Genomic DNA, 21,519 nt, shown 5'->3' on the forward strand with positions numbered 1-21,519 from the left:
TAGCAACTTAGTTATCAGGGCCATACGAAAATTCAAGTTTCAGCAACAAAGGCCCAAACAAATTGCCAGCCCATTACCTATTACATAGAAATGAAATATTATTTTTTAATCATAAGGTGGGGACCACTGCTGCGGTCCATAATGCGATGCAACAATTCACAACAATTTACAGGTCATAAATTCTGGCCATTCAATTAAAAAAGTAATAAATCCATGATTGTGGTTCAACTTTCCCATGAAGGGAAAAAACTCTTCTTTCCCATACTAAACCCCACCTATTCAACAATCAAACCCAAAATAAACCCAGAAATATTTATTAAAAGAAATCAAAATGAATTCCTCTCATGTCCCCTCTCTCTACTCCTTTCATCTCCCATGGCATCTCTCTCCTCTTATTTTTTTAATTTTTATAGATCTGGCAATTACTACTCAATGATTTTTTTAATTAGCTTATATCTTTTTTAATCTTATATTAAATGAAATCCTTGCATAAGAATAACAAAGAAATTAAGAAGGAAATTACAACAGTTAATTGGAAGCCATTACAGGTCGAGCGGCAAAAGGCACGAATAAAAAAAAAATCAACGCATAGTAAGGTGATTAAAGGATTAACTAAGACAACAAAAAATTGAAGAATAAACATAAAGAAGTGGATGTCGAATGAGACATAGGGAGGGAGGAGGATTCTCGTGGAAATTGAAGAAAGAAAGATTTGGAAGTGAGGTTAGGGATTTAGGAATGGATGAATAAAAGTGGGGTTAGGATTTGAGTTGAAGTGAAATAATTGAGAAGGGATGAATAAAAGAAATGTTAAAAATATATTATAATTATGAACATGTTGAAAAACAATTTTGAAGATGTTTCAATAGTTTTGATGTGAATCAATTTTGTGTTTTTATTCTTCTGGGGTATTATGAAGATGATGAAGGTGAAGAACAATGGGGAGAAAAAAGATGAAGAAGTATAAAATTAAATTAGGTGTTGATGGTCCATTGTTAACTCTCACGGACCTTCCAAAATTCAATGATTCTCAATTTAATAAAAAGATCAAACGGTTTAAATTAAAAAAATTATAAGGTCTATGGTGTACAACCTACAATGTTACTCCAACTTAGACATTTAAGGTTAAAAACTAACGGAAGATACCAATTTAGTAGACGAAGATAAAATTAAGGGACCAAAATGAAACTTTTATTAATTAAGGGACCAAAGTGAAACTCAGAAATTAATTAAGGGACAAAATATGCAATTTAGCCTTTAATGTACATTGAAATGTAGGATCCAAGGTTTAAATATGAATTTTCCACTTCTTTATGCCTATAACGTGTGAGTTTAGCCATTAAACTACTTAATAAAGAAAGATATAGCTAACTAGTGATCTAATGGTACTTATTAAGGAAACAAAAAATAATAACTTTGCATTGGAAATAACAATTTTTTTACTTTTAAAACGCTGAATTCACCACTTTTCATCACTTCTCAACATGATATTTATATTTTTGTTCCCTTAACCAATGTCCCAAAGACACTCTTTAACATTTCTCGATAAAAAAATATTAATTTTTTTTGTTTGTCCTACATTATTTGTCATTTTAGAATATCATTTAAACATCAAATACTTTTTTTCACTAATTAGTCAATTAGTGGAAAAAAACCTATTTAAGAAAACATATTTCAGTCTACTTAATTAGTCAATTAACTACTTTATTAATTTAGTAAAAAACCTATTTTATTAAGGGTTAATTAAGTAAATGGTCCCTATAAATATTCAGAATTTTGTTTTTAGTCCCTACAAAATAAAATCACACTTTTTAGTCCCTATAAAATTTTTCATCAGCATTTTTAGTCCCTATAAAATTTTCAATCAGCATTTTTAGTCCCTTAAAATTTTTCCATCAGCATTTCATAGGGACTAAAAAGTGTGATTTTATTTTGTAGGGACTAAAAACAAAACTGTGAATATTTATAGGGACTAAAAACTTAATTAACCCTTTTATTAATAATATTTACTTTACTCAATAAAATTTACTTTATCGTTTGACCAATTATTTTTTACTTTATCATAAAAAATAGTTTATTTCATTTCATTTTCGAAAGTTTATACATAAATATCTGTCTAAATAAAACTTTTTTTAGGGACTGTCCAAATAAAACCTTAAACAACATTTGTCTAAACATTAAACGTGAAGTTAGTTATGTTCGATACATGACAATAAACACTTATTGAATAATAAACACGTGTGTAAATCAAATCAAGCATAGAGTTTTTTTTTTTTTTGATTAAAAATCTAGTTTAGAGTTAAAAGCCATAAATATCAATTTTAGAGACTTAATTTCAATCCACATTGTATATTGTATCATTGTATATTGTACTCCCTCCGGTCACATTTATATGCAAAAATGAATTTTTTAGATTCATTGAATACATAATATATTTGGTCTATATATTAACCAAATACATTAAGTATTGAATAAATCTAAAAAGTACTTTTTTGCTTATAAATGTGACCGGAAGGAGTATATAATTAAAATTAATATTTCCCAACGTTAAACTAAAAATACACTTAATCTAATGAGCACGGCGTAGCAAGCAAACCCGCATGCATTGCTTGTATTATTTGTCAAAAAAACACCTTATATTATTATTATTATATTTAGTCAAATAAAATCTGTATATTATTATTTTTTGACCAATTAACCTAAAAATATCCTTTTATAATTATCTTTCACATTATTGAATTTGGACAAAATAAACCACCTTGTTCATCCCAACAGTTATTTACTAATTAATTTCCAAAAAAGAAAAAGAAAAGAAGTCGCTGACAAAGAAAAACAAACAAACAAAATCATGAAAGTATTACCAAAAAAAAAAAAGCATGAAAAATTATTGTGAAAAACGTGTCAGCTTCTAAGTGGTTTACCAAACACACAAAAATTAACATTTCCACCACACGTAATTCAAATCACTTCAAACCCAACCGAACCCATTTGCACACACACTGCACAAACTACAAAGTACCACACACATAAGTCAAGTGTGTTTTACATTTTTAAAATCAACTAAAATGCGCCGGCAACGCGCAATACGCACCCCTTGAATTTTCTATCAACCAAATTACTAATTTGCCCTTAGAATTATAGTAGATGTCATTTACACTTTGCAAATAGACAGAAGAAATTATTTTTTTATGGATAAAAAGTTCATTTTAAATTCCATTGAATAACTTTTTTAATTATAAATATATAATTAGTATATTAAATTATTTTTTTCCTTAGTTTGAATTTGAACTGAATTCCTCTAACTCATTTCGTTGAACAACTTTTGAGGAGAACTTTTGATTTTTCTCACAACCTACGTCTAATTTACTATTATATAATTTAGAGTAAATTAGTCTTTAAATTAGGCTAATGTTAACTTGTGCCCTCAAGGCACAAGTTAAGAAGTAAAAGTAGAAATGTTTTGTTGTAATTAATGCATTTGAATTTAACTTTTTGACTTTTAATTAATTGAATGCACAAAATTTAAGAAATAATTTCTACATTTAGATTGCTTAACATGTGCCCCAAGGGCACAAGTTAACATGACCCTTTAAATTATTATGTCCATACATAAATATAAGATCTTTTCTAAAAATTTCTTTTTTCTTTTCTATAAGCCCCATTTTAAAAATTTTAAAATATTAAATATGTTATTATTATCATGCTCATAATAAATACTCCATCCGTTTCAAAATGAATGCCACTTTAGGAAAAAAATCTGTTTCAAAATGAATGTCACTTTACATTTCCAATACAACTTTAATTTTTTCTTCAAACTTTACCCTCTTCAACTTTTCTCTCACACAATTTTCAATGCAACTTTAAGTTTTTATTTTTCTTATAAAGTAAGGGCAGTTGAATAAAAGTGTTATGTCTAATGATTATTTCATTTCATTCCTTAATTTGTGTGTAATTGGCTAAATCGACACTTATTTTGAAACGGAGGGACACATAAACTAACATATCTTTTTTAATGCTAAAATTGTAAAAATATTATTAATTTCAAACGTATTTACACAATTATTAACTTTCTTAATTTTCACAATTTGTATGATATAATTTAAAATTAAGATAACATTTTTGTTGCAAAGTTATATATAGTCCCTAAAATTAAGAATGTTTCACCCCAATAGTCTTGCCAAAAATTAAGACAACAACCACTAACATGTCAAAGCTAGAATTCTTATGCAGTGAATGTGACACAATGTTTCCATCTCTACAAGCTTTAGCAGTGCATGTTATCGAAGAACATCATCCAGATTTAATATTAGAATCGAGTAAACAAGGTCCACCACCAAATAATCAGCCTCAACCACAAAATGATGAGCATCAACCACAAAATGCACCGGCTCTACCACAAAATGCTGAACATCAACCACAAAATGCACCACCTCCACGCGTGCAACCATTTGATTTGAACCAACCTCCTAATGTTCGCACTTTCGACCTTAATATCCCTTATACACCAGATGAATGAGAAATTAAAAACAAATTGAGGAATGAAAATCTATTATTAATAAAGGTGGCAATAATGTAATGATTAAATATATATTATCAAGAATAAGATATTGGTTTCCAATCAATTATAATTGTTGTTTTTCTTTTTTAAGGAAATTGTTGTATTTAGTTTTTGTCAGAAAAAGTAATGTAAGATGCATTATAATTGTTATTTATAGACTTGAACCTATAATTGATTTTTTTTAAATAAACCTATAATTGTTGTTGGGTTTTACTTATAAATAAACCATATAAATTATCTTTTGTTAATTCAGTTTAAAATATATTTACAGATCTTCTTTAAAATTTTCAATTTTCTTTTCTATAAGCCCCATTTTAAAATTTTAACAATATTAAATATATTATCATCAATATGTCCATACTAAATACTTTCTTGCAAACATAAATTAACATATCTATTTTGAATGATAAAAATGTAAAAATATTATTAGTTTCTAACATATTTACACATTTATTAATTTTCTTAATTTCCACAATTTAACAGAGAGAGTATTTTATTTAGTCCTTACAACTAAAAGAACAAATTTACAAGATAGTATCATTTAAAATTAAGATAATTTTTTTTGTTGAAGAGCTGTATTTAGTTCCTAAAATTAAGAACATGGTTGGATATTTGTTTTTTGTCGAAAGTTTAGATGATTTGGGCTCAAGAAGCTCACCTATAAAATTTATTTTTACATCGACAACGGAAGTTGAATTCACGATTTCGCGCATAAAACAATCTAACACCTTCGTCCCTAATTATAAGACCCTTTTGCGAAAAAAAATTGTCCCTTTTTATAAGACCCCATTGGTATTCCCAAGTACATTAGTTATTTCTTTACCAACATACCCTTCTTTATTTTGCATCTTTTTCTTCAATCAACAATAAATATTATGTTGAAAACATAAATTAACCCTCTCTCTTAAGGATAAAATTGTAAAAACAATAGTAATTATATACAAATTTAATACTACAACCAACTTTCTTAATCACCGTAATTTTTACAAAAGCTCCTATATTTAGGGACGAAGGTAGGATTACCAACTCAACGAACCTTCATTGATAGTTAAACTATACAAATCAACATTAAAAGATCTTTAAACCATTATATATAACTATTTAATCCCTTAGTTAACAAAATTCAATATTGTTTATGACAATTTAAAAACATGTTTAATGATTTTAATAATTTTAATAATGTTTTAATTGATTCTAATTTTATTAAGGAATAAATTGATCATAAAATGATATTCTAAGACACCGTTTATTCCTTCGTCCTTACAAAGGGTCAATTAGTAATTTACCGTATTTCCTCATTCCCGTCTTCGATTGTAGCGCACGTCCAGTGCGTTCTACGCACTTTGCGTATCAAAGTCCAACTCTTTCTCTTTCTCTCTCTCTTCACTTTACTTTAACTCCGTTGACTCAAAGAATATCATAACTCTGTCTCACCTTTTTTTTATTTTCTTTTTTCATTTTCATTTCTTCATATTTATCACCGCCACATCTCGCCGCCGGCACAATTCTCAATCTTCGGTTCAACAAACCCTAGCCACCGCCGTTTTCATGTGCTCTGCGTTTTGCTGATTTTATTGTCGTTTTGATTTTGTTGAAGAATTATGAAGAGGTTAAGGTCAAGCGAAGATCTTCATTCGTATGGTGAAAAGAACGGTGGTGATAAGAATGGTGTGAAGGATTCATCGAATCTCAACCGTTCGTTTTCATCTACTGGTCAGAGAAGTTTTTATTATAAGCAGGAGAATGTAAGGAAGAGTTTAATTTCGTCGTCGTCTTCGTCGCGATACGATAGGGATCGAACGGTGGAGGAAGATCGGGAAGGTTCTAGATTGGTTAGGAAAAGATCTGAGCATGATTTTGATGGGTTTGATAGGAGGAAGGGTTTCGATCGGGATCGGGATCGGTATAGCCGGGACAGCCGGGATGGTGGGTACAGTGGAGGTGTTGATAGGAATATTGGGGGTGCTGAAAGGAATATTGGGGGTGCTGAAAGGAACAGTGGGGGTGCTGAAAGGAATTTTGGGGGTGTTGAAAGGAATAGTGGGGGTGGAGATAGGAATTTGATTCATAGGTCGGAGAGTTTCTGTGGAGGGTCAAGGAGGGAGTTTCCGAAGGGGTTTCGATCGGAGAGGGATCGATCGAGGAGGGAGGGGAGTGTGTCGTCGTGGAGGAGAGGATTGAAGGATTTTGATGAGAGTAGTAGAGGGAGTGGTGGTGGTAGTAGGGTTGAAGAGAGGGTGGTTAGGTCACCGAAGGGTTTTTCGAGGGATGTGAAATCACCCAGTTGGTCGAAGGATTCGGAGAGTGAGCAGTCGAAGAAGAGAAATTCGGAGTCTCCAAGGGTGTTTAGGGAGGTTAAGTCGAAATCTAAGTCGCCTTCTGTGTCTAAGGATTCGGAGAGTGAACAATCGAAGAGTGTTAGTGGTGTTGAGGTGAAGAAAAGCGAGGAGTTGTTGCAACAGGTTCAGAGTGGAAGTGGTAGTGAAATGGAAGAGGGGGAGCTTGAACCTGAACCGGTCCGTGAAACTGAACTGAAACCTGCTCCGAAAGATGAAGCATCGGGAAGTGAAGTCCAGCAAACCTCTGAGGACAAACAAGTGCATAAGAAAAAGAATGAATGTCGTTCAGGTGATGCAGATGTTGTTATGGAAGAAAAACAGACCTTGTCGAGTAAGGAAGAAGCAAAACATACGCAGGATATTGATTCTGAGGTAAAAGTTACAGGAAAGGAAGTTCTTGAGTTGCCTAAGACTCAAGATGATCCAACTAATGAAATATCTGTTGCTGAGAGTGAGATTGGAACCACAAGTAATGTTGATGATAAGAAGGACGAGTGTTTGAACGGGGATGATACTCGGTGTAAGGAGGAAACGGAGAAGGGAACAGATAAGGGGAAGGCGATGCTTAATGAAGAGGAGCGTGAGGAGGATAATGGTGTAGGTGGTAACAAACCCGAGTCAATTGAAGGCTCAACCGAGAATGATGTTACTGATGAAGTGAAGGGAGAAACAATGACGGAGAGTGTGAGTGTGATCAACAATGTGAAGGATAAAGGCAAAAGCGTCTCTGTCACACCTGATGTTGCACATTCTTCAAAAGATGGCTTGTGGATTGATAGAGGATCGAATGATCTTGCAACATGCCCGGTAGATGACATGGAAGGTCCAAGCACAAGAGGGTTCGAGCTTTTTTCTACCTCTCCTGTGAGAAAAGCAGAAAAGTCTGATAGCTCGGTTCTAAAAAAGGAGAACGATGACAGTCTTGCAATGGGCCAGCTTGACCTTTCTCTTAGCTTGCCGAATGTTCTGTTACCGATAGGAGCTCAGGAAGCAGCAACGCAAGCCCCTGGATCTCCCAGTCAAGCACGGAGTGTTCAGTCTCTAAGTAATACATTTTGTACTAACTCAGATGGTTTTACTGCATCAATGTCATTTTCAGGTTCCCAATCATTATATCACAATCCAAGTTGTTCTCTAACAAAAAATTCAGTGGACTATGAACAATCTGTTGGAAAATCAGTTGGCAGTCGCCCCTTGTTCCAGGGATTTGATTGGCAAGCCCTATCTCAGCAGGGTGATCCCAAACAGAAAGAAGTTCCCTCTAGTCAGAGAACTTCGATGAATGGGAACGGTTCTCTTTACCAGCCACAAGCATCATGGGGTGTTTTAGACACTCAAGCTTTGAAAGGTCAACATTCTCGGGCTCTAGAAGGAAGCTCAAAAATGGGCAGTGGGCTTGAAAAACAATTGAGTTTTCATAAGCAAATTTCAGGACAGTCAAGACGACATGATGATGTTCGGTCTCCTACGCAGAGTGTTGGGTCTCATGACAATGGATCAAATTATAGTTTTGAGAAAAAAAGGGAAAGGAGTAGTGGTGGTCTACATCGAACTACCAGCCAGAAAGGACAAGAACAACTTTTGATGGGTGGACTTGATTTTGTTAAGACAATCATTGCTAGAATTATTTCTGAATCTGTGCCCGTGATGTCGAGAAAGTTCCATGAAATGTCTGGACAGTACATGACACATATGAAAGAGGGTATTCGGGAACTCATGCTCAATGCAGATAGCCATGGTCAGATACTTGCTTTTCAAAAAATTCTGCAGAACAGGTCTGATATAACCTTGGATGTTCTAGTGAAGTGTCATCGAGTGCAACTGGAAATTCTGGTTGCAATAAAAACTGGTTTAGCCCATTATCTTCACCTAGGTGATAATATTTCATCTAATGATTTAGCTCAAGTTTTTCTAAACTTGAAGTGTAGGAATGTATCATGTCGAAGTCAGTTGCCGGTCGATGAATGTGATTGCAAGCTTTGTGTGCAGAAGAATGGTTTTTGCAGGGAATGTATGTGTCTTGTGTGCTCTAAGTTTGACAACGCGTCGAACACTGTTAGTTGGGTTGGGTGTGATGTTTGTCTTCACTGGTGTCATACTGACTGTGGATTGCGGGAATCTTATATTAGAAATGGACATAGTACTACTGGAACAAAAGGGACGACTGAGATGCAGTTTCATTGCATTGCTTGTGATCACCCTTCTGAGATGTTTGGCTTTGTCAAAGAGGTGTTTCAAAATTTTGCAAAAGAGTGGTCAGCCGAATCTCTTTACAAGGAACTTGAATATGTGAAGAGGATCTTTTCTGCCAGCAAGGATATAAGAGGGAGACAATTGCATGAGATTGCAGATCAAATGCTGCCAAGGTTGACAATTAAGTCAAACCTTCCTGAGGTTTTGAGACGCATCATGTCTTTCCTCTCTGGTAAGCAAACAAATGCCTATAATAGTTTCATAATCTTATTATTTGAATGAATTTAGCCTAATTTTCCAGTATATGAAATGCTTGCATTAAACATTGATCTCTGTATATGGAATTATCATTTTTTGGCAACTGTATATGGAAAATTAAGTGCAACTTGCTGAGTGAATTGTTTTCTGCTGACTTGCTTTATAAACAAATCAAATATATTTGAACATTGTACTTTGGGCGTATGCAGGTCAATGATACTCGGAATCTTCGTCCCATATTGTTGTGTTAAATTTTATGTCATCAATGCCTATAAACCTGTATTTTGGTTTCTTTAGTGGTTAGAACATTAGGTAAATCATGCAAAGTATACATTTTTCATGGTATTGGATGAATTATTATTGCTACTAAGGCTTATTCTTTCTGTCTGAATGACATAAATTATAATGGTTGTCAGATTTAAATATGACTCTTTTGCTTCTGTAAATCATTCTGTTAGACCTGGCATTTTTTCGGAATGTATCAAACTATGTCAACAACTCCATGACAGATATATCATGTGGAATATAGTTAGTGATGGTGTTTCCTCAATTTAGTTCGGCATATATGTTCTTTGGACGTTTGCATCATTGGTGTTTGTGAGGCTCGAGTGTTTCCTCAATTTAGTTCAGAATTTTGTTCTTTGGATGTTAAACAATGTTTGCATCATTGGTGTTTGTGTAGGCTAAATTATATGTATATACATGCATTGTTATTACTATCTTATGATTCATGCTCGAATAAATACTAAATTGAACTCAATCTATACGAATCTCTAGTATGCATCTATTTTGAACTTGAACACCGATTCAGTATGAATGTATGATATAATATTGATTCATTCTAATGAATCACTGCCTAAACTTAGTGTAGTCTACCGTTTTCTGTTTGGTCAACTTTGCATAACCAACCACTTTTCATTTGATTTATGACTTGAATCTTGAATTATTTTGAGGTCCATATATGATATATCAGCTTAAAATTCTGTTGTCATGTAAAAAAAAGACATTTTATTGGTAGCATATCTTAGAATTCACAATATCTGCTTCACGATTCAGAAAATTGGTCTCCTGGTTTACAATTTGATTATCGATTTGATAACCATGTTTACATGCATTATGGTTAATTGCAGATTGCGATTCTTCCAAATTAGCCCTGACAACGAACTTCTCTGGAAAGGAACAAGTCAAAGAGAACAGTGTTGTAGCTGGGCCCAGCCAGGAAGCTGCCTGGCTGAAATCTATTTATTCAGATAAGGCACCTCTGTTGGAAAGACCTGCAAGCATCCTTCCAAGATTTGACCAGAATGATAAAAGGACAATGGTGCAGGAGTTGCAGATGAGTAGTGTTCATAAAGACTTTGGTTTTGATGAATTGGACAGTATAATAAAAATCAAACATGCAGAGGCCAAAATGTTTCAATCGCGTGCTGACGATGCTAGGAGAGAAGCTGAAGGGTTGAAGCGCATTGCCCTTGCAAAGAATGAGAAAATTGAAGAAGAGTATGTCAACCGAATCACCAAGTTACGGTTCACTGAGACAGATGAAATGCGTAAGCGAAAGTTGGAAGAACTCCATGGATTAGAGAGGGCACATATGGAGTATTTGAACATGAAAATGAGAATGGAGTCAGACATCAAAGATCTGTTATCCAAAATGGAAGCAACTAAAATGAACCTTGCAATGTGACCAGATCAAAATATTTAGAATAGTTTTTTCAGGTAAATGTATCATGTCTCATCCTGAAATTTGTAGGTTCTAGTGCTCTGCCTTATTGTTGTGAGCTACTGTAGTTCCTGATTTGTAGTTGTATTTATTCGTCGTTGTAGTTCGTTGCGTTTATAAGCTGCTAACCAAAATCTGTAGAGTCCATCACAGTAGTTATCAGTCTTATAAAACAACAGCAATTATGAAATCAATTTTAAACAGCTTTTTATTAGAATACAAAAAATGGTCAGCATTTGGCTGGATTTGCTTTACAATCTTGTTCTTCTGACTGTCGCCGTAGGAAAGTTATAAACCAGAAACCTTTACCTTGGTGGATACTGTGCTTTGAACTTTGAATGTGTTTGTTGCATTTATGTCAAATATCGATTTCATGTTAATTTTTTCTCTATACTAGTGTGGTCCAGCACTACATTTTTCATCACTTTGATTATTTGGTTTAAATATTTCTGATATGTGTGTTCAATCATAATTCACAAGTCTTCCAGCTATCTTTCAAAAATCTTATTATAATGTACTGTGGGTGAGTTTGACCAATGGTTGGATAATAACAATGCCCCGTGACATCTTATTATGCATAGTCAATATGCAAGTCTTTTCATTGATTCTAGTTCCTTCTATAACTCTCTCACATAGTCACATTCTGGACTCTTCCTCATCATAAACACAATCTGGAAATAACACAATGTGGGAAAAATGTGGGTATAGTACTGTTTTTAATTTTTATATTCACCAAAAAATAATGTTTTTAATTTATTGGCTAAATCAAAGATAAAAACAAAAAATAAAAGTGAAACAATTTTATTACTCACCCAAAAAAAAAAAATTTGTTTGCTAAACTAACTATGAACACATAATCCCTAGGTCTGACGTCAAGATCATTCTCTTCCCCTCTCTGATTTTTCCAAATTGAGTCAACTACCTATGAACACATAATCTCAACATATTGAGTAGAAAAATTTGTTCAACTAGAACACATTAATTTGGTTTTTCTACATCTTGCTTACTCTTTTTTTAACGATCCTTCATGACTCTATGGTCTCTTCCTAAGTTCCTTTTATATTTGTGGAGATTTCCGAAGTTAATTTTTAGTTGTTCACTTAAAGATTATGTTTTTTATTTTCATCTGGTACTAAAAAAACTTTGTAGAACAAACCCCTAAATCAAACTTAAAGATTATTCTGGGTCAAGAACAATGACAAATTCAACAAGGATATAATTTTTTTATAAGAACTACACGGATGTGGTGATGTCACTCACATATTGAATTTTGTGGGTTTTGAATTTTCATTTTGTACTCATTTTATGGGTGGTTCATGAACGAATTTTCACATGGAAATCGAACATTGAACAGTTAGGGTTCTGGTGCTTTAGATAATAAATTTTCAGTTCCATTCAACATCACTATATAAATAAATGTTTAATAAGAAATGAGTATATGAATTACGTCGCTTACTATCAAACTAGTTCTTTCACGTTAACATAAAACCAAAGCTGTTCAACGTCATTCAAAATTAGGATTTTTATTTTTATCTATTCGCAAATTTCAAAATTGTAAATATCTGGCTCCAACAATATTAGAGTACTAATTGGAAATTTACTCTAGTGGCTCTTACTAAATGTTGCCTAAATTACATGAAAATTGCTCTTCTCCCAAATAGTTTTGTTCATTCCCACCTCAAACTTTTTAAAATAACCTCAACGTGAGTTAATTCGTTCGGTAGAGTAAACATGAGTTATCTCACGTTGACCCCAACGTGAGTTAAATCACGTTGACCCCCAACGTGAGTTACTTGGGTTGGTTTTAGGTAAACTAACAAACCATCAATTTTTGATAGAGATGTTTTTTCAAGCCCCTAAACTTGCAATTTGTAGAATATGTTATGTTCATTTATTTATTCACAATACCTTATGTTAATATCTTAAAAACATTCGCTGCATTTTTAAAAAACATTCATTTGCTAAATTTTTAAAAAGCATGATCCAAAATAAATCATAACTTAAAAAATACACAAGTAGCAAATTTATTTAATTTTAATTTCATCTCTGCTCAAATTGAGCAATAAACAAAACGTTGTGTTACATTACATTACATTATCCTTAAGGATGTTGAATCATCATCATGTTAGGTTTAAATTAAATTCATGGAACTTTGCCAAAAATGTTGGCAATGACGTGTCTTATACTTAGCATAGGGCTGAAAATGAGTCGAGCTGAGTCGAACTTGCTTCAGCTCGGCTCGACTCGATAAAATTTAGTTCGGCTCGAAACTCGGCTCATGTTCGTTACAAACTATTTTTTTAGCTCTAACTCGACTCGATTCAAGCTCACGAACAACTCGGTTCAACTCGATAGGTTCACTAACCAAAAAAAAAAAAATTAGCGTTTAGTTAACCTAAGGACCCATTGTAACGGGAAAATAGACAATGGCACAACTTTCTTGGTTGATAATACATTCGGCAAATAACACCTTGTTTTATAACAACAGTGCAATTGGTAGTGTTCAATTTCAGGCGATGTGGCACTAAAACAGGAGTGCAATTTTCTTGTTTCTGCTCTTTCCTTGTTCTACTGTATTTCTTACATAATTCTTTCTTTCTTCAATTAATTGTATCTTGTTGAATGTAATCTCAATCTTCCATCAGAAAAGAACTACAATCCAAATCTTCTTTTTAATTAATTAATTAATTTACGACATCAAACCTTCTATGCTGGTGCATATACATGCAATAATAACAATTCAATAATGATATTGGGGGAGAGTTTTTAAGTGTGAGATTTCTAAGTGTTAAATATAACTAAAAATTAATTACAAAGCATATATATAGTTCCTGTTCAACTCATTTGTTTAACGAACTTAATTTTCAACTTAAGTTCGACTCATTTGGTTCATGAACCAAGTTCAACGAATTAATTACCGAATAGGGTCTCAAACTATTTTCGAGCTGGTTCGATTCATTGCCAGCCCTAACTTAGTGTAAAAATTTGCTAGTCTCTTTGAAAACTCAAAAGAATGAAGAGAACACATCTGAAGTTGCTTTTCGTTATAGGTTTGTGTTTTGATGATGTTCATTAGCTAGATTTATTTGATGATGTTTTTACATTGTTAGTTATAGCTTAGAAACATGTTAAAATACTTAGCAATCATTGCCTCATTGTCTTAAGTGGTTCCTAGTTGTAAAGTGTGTTGTTGTGTATATAAAACTTCATTTTTGAGTTGCAAAACTTTTTTTTCTTTCTAAATGCTTGATTCGATTCAAATTTCTTTGATTCTTATCAATCATCCTCTCTGCCTTTGTTTATTGTGTTTCATGTAGTTTGATTTGATTCATGATTCCTTGAATCGTATCATATGTGAATAGAATCAAAATACCTTGATTCGTATCATTATTTTCTTTTGGACTTATTTTTTGGCCTTTTGAATCGAATCACAATTCTTTGATTCATATCAATCTTTATTGCTTCAGCTTTTTCTTGCCTGAATGAATTATATCAAGCATTCTTAATTCGTATCAATATTCATTTGAAAACTTTTGAATCGTATCAAATATTATTGATTCGTGTAAAATTTTGACAGCTTCAGTTTTTCCTTTTTCACGTGTCTGAATCGAATCAGACTTTTACTGAATCAAATCACTAAGTTGTTTTTGCCTATAATTTTACACATATCACTCCTTCCTATATATACCAATGTCCATACTCTTCCCAAATCATTGAATCATTTGCATCTATTCTCTCTAGAGTCTCCAAATCTAGGGGTAGATGCCTTGAGTGTTGTAATCGGGTGTGATTATAGTTAAAGAAGTCCATCTCATATGAGATAGCAAATACAATACACTCAAGTCTGGTGGATTGTATTAGTTATGAGGTTGATAGTGAACCAATATAAATTATTGTGTCTCTCTCCCTCCCCCCTCTCTATGTTTTGTGTCCACTTTTTTATGGTTTAACTTCACCTTGTTTTTCTGTCTCAAACTAAAGTCAAATGTTTTCATAAATAACTATTGTGTTTAATCTTTTACGAACAAGTTACATTAAAATAAATGGTTAATCAAGAAAAAGTTTGTAAATACCTAAACACAATTCAAACTTCCATTTTGTTTTGTTTTCCATCCAAGAAATGATATTTGTACCACTATTTTACGACAATCTTTGGACAACCATCTCTCTCATATTTTCATTGTATTCTTATTTTCTCTCTCCATCTTTATCTCTATTGTGTTTGTCTAATAAAAAAAAGATTATACCAAAAGTTATCACAAAATAGTTGAACAAATATTGAGATGATGTTTACCAGCAAAAAACATGATTTACTGTATACATGAACTATTCCTACGAACCATGCTACTCCATCCGTCTCACAATAATTGTCTCTTTAACATTTTTTCTTGTTCTCAAAATAATTGTCACTTTACAATACCAATGCAACATTTATTATTTTTTCCATTATTATACCCTTATTTAATGAATTTCATTCAATTTAACTACTCCAATAACTACAGTTAATAAGGGTATTTTAATAAGGGTATTTACCATTGAAATCAACACAATTAATCATTTTCTTAATAATCGTGCACAAATCTTAAACGAATACTCCCTCCGTCTCACAATAATTGTCACTTTAGCATTTTTTCTTTTTCTCAAAATAATTGTCACTTTACAATATCGATGCAGCATTTATTACTTTTTTCCACTATTATACCCTTATTTATTGAATTTCATCAAATTTAACTACTCCACTAACTACAATTAATAAGGATATTTTAGTAAATGCCACTAATTTTACCATGGAAATCAACACAATTAATCATTTCCTTAATAATCGTGCACAAACCTTAAACGACTAATATTGTGAGACAGAGGGAGTATAATTTAGAGACGGAGGGAGTATTCTTGAAGCTGGATGCAAATTTTTAACTGCTGCAAAAAGCATGATTTACTAATACTCCTTCCGTTTCAAAATATAAGCAAAATTTACTTTTTAGATTCATTCATTTAATGATGTATGTGGTTCATAATATGGACCACATACATCATTAAATGAATGAACCTAAAAAGTAAATTTTGCTTATATTTTGAAACGGAAGGAGTACATTTGCTGAACTGGCAGCTTAATTGTAGATGTTATCATAGATTTTTAACCAACATGTGTTTTTCTTAAATTATACTCCCTCCGGTCCTTATTATAAGAAAAAGTTGACTTTTTAGGTTCATTATGTAAGTGATGTATCTAGTCTATATTTATAACAAGATACATTAATTATTTTATGAACCAAAAAAGTTAATTGTTTCTTATAATAAGGACCGGAGGGAGTAATAGATCTAGTTCCCCCAATGTAATAACTCTAATTAGTACTTATAAGAGGCACTTATCCCAAGCCCTAACTTTATGACTCAAAAATCTTAAGGTCTAGATTGCCTCACCATGCTCGTGGCATGAATTAAGGAGAAAAACTCGGTTGGAATAGTCAATACCTTGATACAATCAATTTCAAATTATTTCTCACTAAGTGCACAATATAAGTGAGCAAAGCATTGTCCATTAACACACAAAAGCCTTTTCTTCCTTAGCATTTCCAAATCCACTTCTCTTCATTTGTTTCTTTTCATGGTGAAAATGGAAGTAAAATTCATATCTACATTTTTCATTACTTTGCTATTTGCTGTTTCAGTATTTGCTAATGTTCATCCCAGGTCACCAGAAGGTAATGTTCAACTCTAATCATGCCAATTCATATTTGTTACTGGTATGTGATGTGAATGACATATGTAATATGTTTGAATGTTTGTGTCTAAGCTACAAAGTCAAATCTGTTCTATACAGCATACTCTCACTCATGTTTTTGAAAGTGATAGTGTATGTATCACCTCTGTAGCACGAACACTTCATATCAGACATGTCGGTGTCTAACATTGACATGACACCGTCACAAATCTGATTACATTGAATTAATTTATTTTTTTCAAATTATTATTGGTTTAGACATGTCAGTGTCGTGTCTGGTGTTCATATTAGTGCTACATTGTTTTACACTAATGTTTAGATTTTGTAAGTTTAGCAAAATCATGGTGGTAACATAATTTTGTTGAAATTCAAAAGTGTAGTTTTTGCCAAAATGATAGTGGTTCACTGTGATTCTTTCAAACACACCTCCAATCCAAGCATAATATTCAAGACATTGTGTTCCTTTCCAATATATTTTTTGTACATAACCTTATATTCTGAATTTCTGATCCCTATTTTTTGTTTTTCCCTTAAAGTTTACTTCCAAAATGGGAACTTTGAAGAGAAGCCAAACCCAAGATTCATAAAGGAAACAAGACTCATTGGAAAACATTCACTTCCCAAATGGGAAATCAATGGTCTAGTAGAATATATCTCTGGAGGTCCACAACCTGGAGGCATGTTCTTCCCAGTGTCACATGGAGTTCATGCAGTTAGACTTGGAAATGATGCCTCCATCTCCCAAACCATCAAGGTCAAACCTGGTCAATGGTATGCTCTAATATTAGGAGCGTCTAGGACTTGTGCTCAAGATGAAGCATTGAGAATCTCAGTGCCTCCACAATCTGGTGATGTTCCTTTGCAAACACTTTATAGCCTCAATGGTGATGTTATTGCTTGGGGATTCAAGGCTAGTTCTTCTCTTGCAAAAGTTACATTCCATAACCCTGGTATGCAAGAAGATCCTACTTGTGGTCCACTTTTGGATGCTGTTGCTATTAGAGAGTTCTACCCTCCGATGCCGACAAGAGGTAATGAACAATGTCCATTTATCTGGATTCTCTGCAGTCATGCAAAAGGTCTAGTCCAATCTCAACAAATCAGCTTGTTGTTAATGTTGAATTGTTGTGATTGGACTCGACTGATCTATTTTATTTCAGAGAATTTAAGTCACATATCTGCTTTAGATTATGCTTGTCCTCTACATGAAATATTATTTAGTAGTCAATAAAATACTAGTTTTTTTCTAAAAAAATCTTTCGAATAGAGTGTATTAACATTGGAAAAAAAAAATGTTAATACTGTTGAAGATTATGATGGGTATAATTTTACAAAATGTCAATATAGTCCCGCCAGTTTTTTTGTACTTATCACTTTTATAAAAAAGTTTAATTTTTATTTGCTCGTTGTTTTAAAAAATTCAATGTACATCAGTAATTGTTTCATTAAGTATTTATTGCAAAGATATAAAAGTGAAAAAAAATAATAAATAGTTAAGGGTGTTATAGAAAAAAAAAATTCAGTCCTCATGAGCTTATCTCAGTTGGTAAGGACAATGCATCGAACCCCGACCACCACAAAAAAAAAAAGAAAAAAATATTCAAAAGCAAGAAAAAATTATTTTTGTAACAAAAAAAAAACTTGAATTATTTCCCTCAAAAAAAATAACGGAATTAACTTAATTACCTTTTGAAAATTAAGTGCTTAATTTTTATAGGCTAATGTTAACTTGTGCACATGTTAAGATACTCATTATAGAAATACACATATCAAAAGACGTGCATTCAACTTCTTAAAAGTTGTTATATTATGTTTTCCAATTCAAAATTGCTCTATTTAGGTTGCTTAACATGTGCCCTAAGGGCACAAGTTAACATGACCCATTTTTATATAAGGAGCTACAAACTTAATTAACCTATTTACTTTCTTGGGAAGTCATTGTGTTGCACTTTTTTTACTCCAATTTTCAAAAAATTATCAAGACTTCTATATCTTTTTGCCTATATTTGCAGATAATTTGGTAAGAAACCCTGGCTTTGAAGAGGGTCCATTCCCTATTTTCAACACAACAAATGGTGTTCTACTTCCTCCAAAGCAACAAGATCTTGTGTCACCACTCCCTGGCTGGATTATTGAATCCCTCAAAGCCATTAAATTTATTGATTCAAAGAATTTCCAAGTGCCATTTGGAAAAGGAGCAGTGGAGCTTGTTGCAGGTAGGGAAAGTGCCATTGCACAAATTCTAAGAACAGTTCCAAACAAAGTCTACAATATGAAATTCACAATTGGAGATGGAAAAAATGGTTGTCATGGATCAATGATGGTTGAAGCATTTGCTGCAAAAGAGACTCTTAAAGTTCCTTTCAAATCTTTAGGAAAGGGAACATTCAAAACAGCAAGTTTCAAATTCAAAGCAGTTTCAGACACAACTAGAATCACATTCTATAGCTCTTTCTATCATACAAGGATTGATGATATTGGATCTATGTGTGGCCCTGTCCTTGATCAAGTTATAGCATCACCTGTTGCTTAGACTCTCCTTCTGTCATACTTTGCAATTTGAATTTTTGCTTTATATAACTTGTTTGAAGATTCCTTTCATATCCGGTGTTTGTCTAAACTCTGCTTTCTATAAGAAATTGTCACAACTTATAACAACTTTTTACTCTTGTTTAAAATATTTATTTTTTATTATTAGTTGATGTAATTTTTTTTTTAGCTGAATCAAGAGGAGGATATGCATCAGGGGGATACATAGACATGACAAATAGGATGACACCTCTGTGAAACCCCCATCATATGCCGCCTGTCTCACATTATAAATATTATTAAAAAAGAGGAAAAATATATACAAGAGGGGGGATTATAACCAACTCTGAAAAACGGAACAAAGGAAAAAGAAACTAAGGAAATCGAAAAGAAGGCAGACCATAGTTGTCCATAAAGAAATCGTCTCTAGTAGAAGACGGTAAAGCAGTCCACCACATAGACCCTTGGATTATATGACCATGACGAGCAAGCTTTATTCCAATAATATCATTGAGGAGTGGGGGATGGTGCACCCTTAGAACGACTTTTGTATGCATCTCTCTTGAGTTGTTGTTTTTGTTTCTTTGTCAAATAAGGCATGAAAGGAGGTTTAGCTCTATTTTCTTGCATATCACGAATTTGCATAAATAACTATAGTTCCTTCTGTAACAATGGATTGCTATGTTTCACCGCTGTGGAATTATCATCAACCATCTGAGTCTCCAACACTGTCACCTCAAATAAAGAGTGAGCTTTTGAGTTTAATGAAGGCGCATCTTATATGCCAGCGTGCGCTACAAGCTCTTTATGGGAAATAGCTTGAACTGCCAAATTTGAAGATGTATCATGTTGCTCGTCAACCTGCGCCTTTTGCTGAACTACCGAATCTGAAGTATGTTGCACATGAACGTGCACTACAAGCTCATGCTAAGGAATCAATTAAACTGGCGAATTAGGTGAAGAATCATTTTGCACACCAACGCATGCTACGATCTCTTGCTAAAGACTGGATTGAATTGCTGAATCTGGTTATGAATCCTTTTGCACGCGAACATGTGTTACAAGCTCTTGGTGAGATATAGAATAAACAGTTGAAACTATTGAATGTTCATGATACACGACAATGTGCGCTACACGTTCTTGATGTGACATGAGGAACATCCGAGATTTGGATGTACCACCAACCTTTTCCTGTTGGTAGGTTGTTTCGCCCTCATTCGTTTTTTGCCCATCTGCTCTTCGTCTAGGTCGGGGACCTTTTTAGGTCGACCGTACTGGTAGTCCCATGGATTTCTTGGATTAACGTTGCTTCAACATTCTTTTGCAGTACCAGATAACACTGCCTTGTTCCGCCCAGGTCAGCACTAATCAATATAACCTCTTCCTCTTGTCGTGATATTTCATCTTTAAATGCTTAGTGGAAGAAACTGCTTCAATGGATTCTATCATCGGGCTTCCCAATATAAAGTTATATATGGATTTGCATGGTATAACGAAGAACTGCACATAGACTTTTCGTCTATAACCTTGATCGCCGGTGAATTGAACAGGAAGGTCGACCACTCCCTAAGGATAAGTTACTGACTCGTCAAAGCCATGTAGATTTATTCCCCAGTGTCTTGAGAAGTTGCTAGAGTTCATCTCCAACTTGGCAAATAAGTCATCATACATGATGTTGCAAGAGCTCCCCTCGTCTATAAGGGCTTTGGCCATGTTATAACCTGTTATATTCACCACTATTACAAAGGGATACACTTTGTTAGGCTTCACACGTGGTCTTTTGTGTTCACCGAAGCCATGCATTAGTCGTTACAGTTAACATTTCTCCAACCTTCCTTTTTGCAGTGATGCTGAAACACTATATGACGGAGTCAGTTCCTGTGATGATAGAATCGATAGTAAAGTTTTCAACTCTGATTTATTCATGGAATTTGAATCTTACACACCTTTGGTTGACCTTAATAGTTCTTCAATTTGTCGATTTATCGTTCATATTCGCTTTTTATTTATGTGTCGGCGACATATTTTGCCTGCTTCTCGTCATCAAAAGCGGTTAACGTCTTGTTTCCTAAATGAATCGTTGTTGTGAATGGAGGACCTACACTTCAGATCAGTTTGAAGGTGAGAAAAACACAAGAAGTGGGGTTGAATTGTTTTGGATTTTTCAAAAAAATTTCTATGTATTTATCAAAGT

General features: G+C 33.3%; 2 protein-coding genes across 2 annotated transcripts; both read left to right on the forward strand.

Annotated features, from left to right (window-relative positions):
* Window positions 1–5,979: 5,979 nt before the first annotated feature.
* TTA2 (fibronectin type III domain protein (DUF1423)) lies at window positions 5,980–11,322 on the forward strand. The gene is made up of 2 exons (XM_085701157.1): window positions 5,980–9,322; window positions 10,479–11,322. Exons 1-2 carry the CDS (start codon window positions 6,160–6,162, stop codon window positions 11,033–11,035), a joined length of 3,720 nt encoding a protein of 1,239 aa, XP_085557283.1. The 5' UTR covers window positions 5,980–6,159; the 3' UTR covers window positions 11,036–11,322.
* A 5,116-nt stretch (window positions 11,323–16,438) lies between these two features.
* LOC146929069 (protein TEEBE-like) lies at window positions 16,439–19,493 on the forward strand. The gene is made up of 3 exons (XM_085701150.1): window positions 16,439–16,776; window positions 17,333–17,827; window positions 18,809–19,493. The coding sequence occupies exons 1-3, from the start codon at window positions 16,680–16,682 to the stop codon at window positions 19,327–19,329; spliced, it is 1,113 nt and encodes a 370-aa protein (XP_085557276.1). The 5' UTR covers window positions 16,439–16,679; the 3' UTR covers window positions 19,330–19,493.
* The last annotated feature ends 2,026 nt before the right edge of the window (window positions 19,494–21,519 follow it).

This window comes from Medicago sativa, chromosome 4 (assembly GCF_051527215.1).
Source record: "Medicago sativa cultivar Bolivia chromosome 4, Bolivia_mono, whole genome shotgun sequence".
Taxonomy (NCBI): domain Eukaryota; kingdom Viridiplantae; phylum Streptophyta; class Magnoliopsida; order Fabales; family Fabaceae; genus Medicago; species Medicago sativa.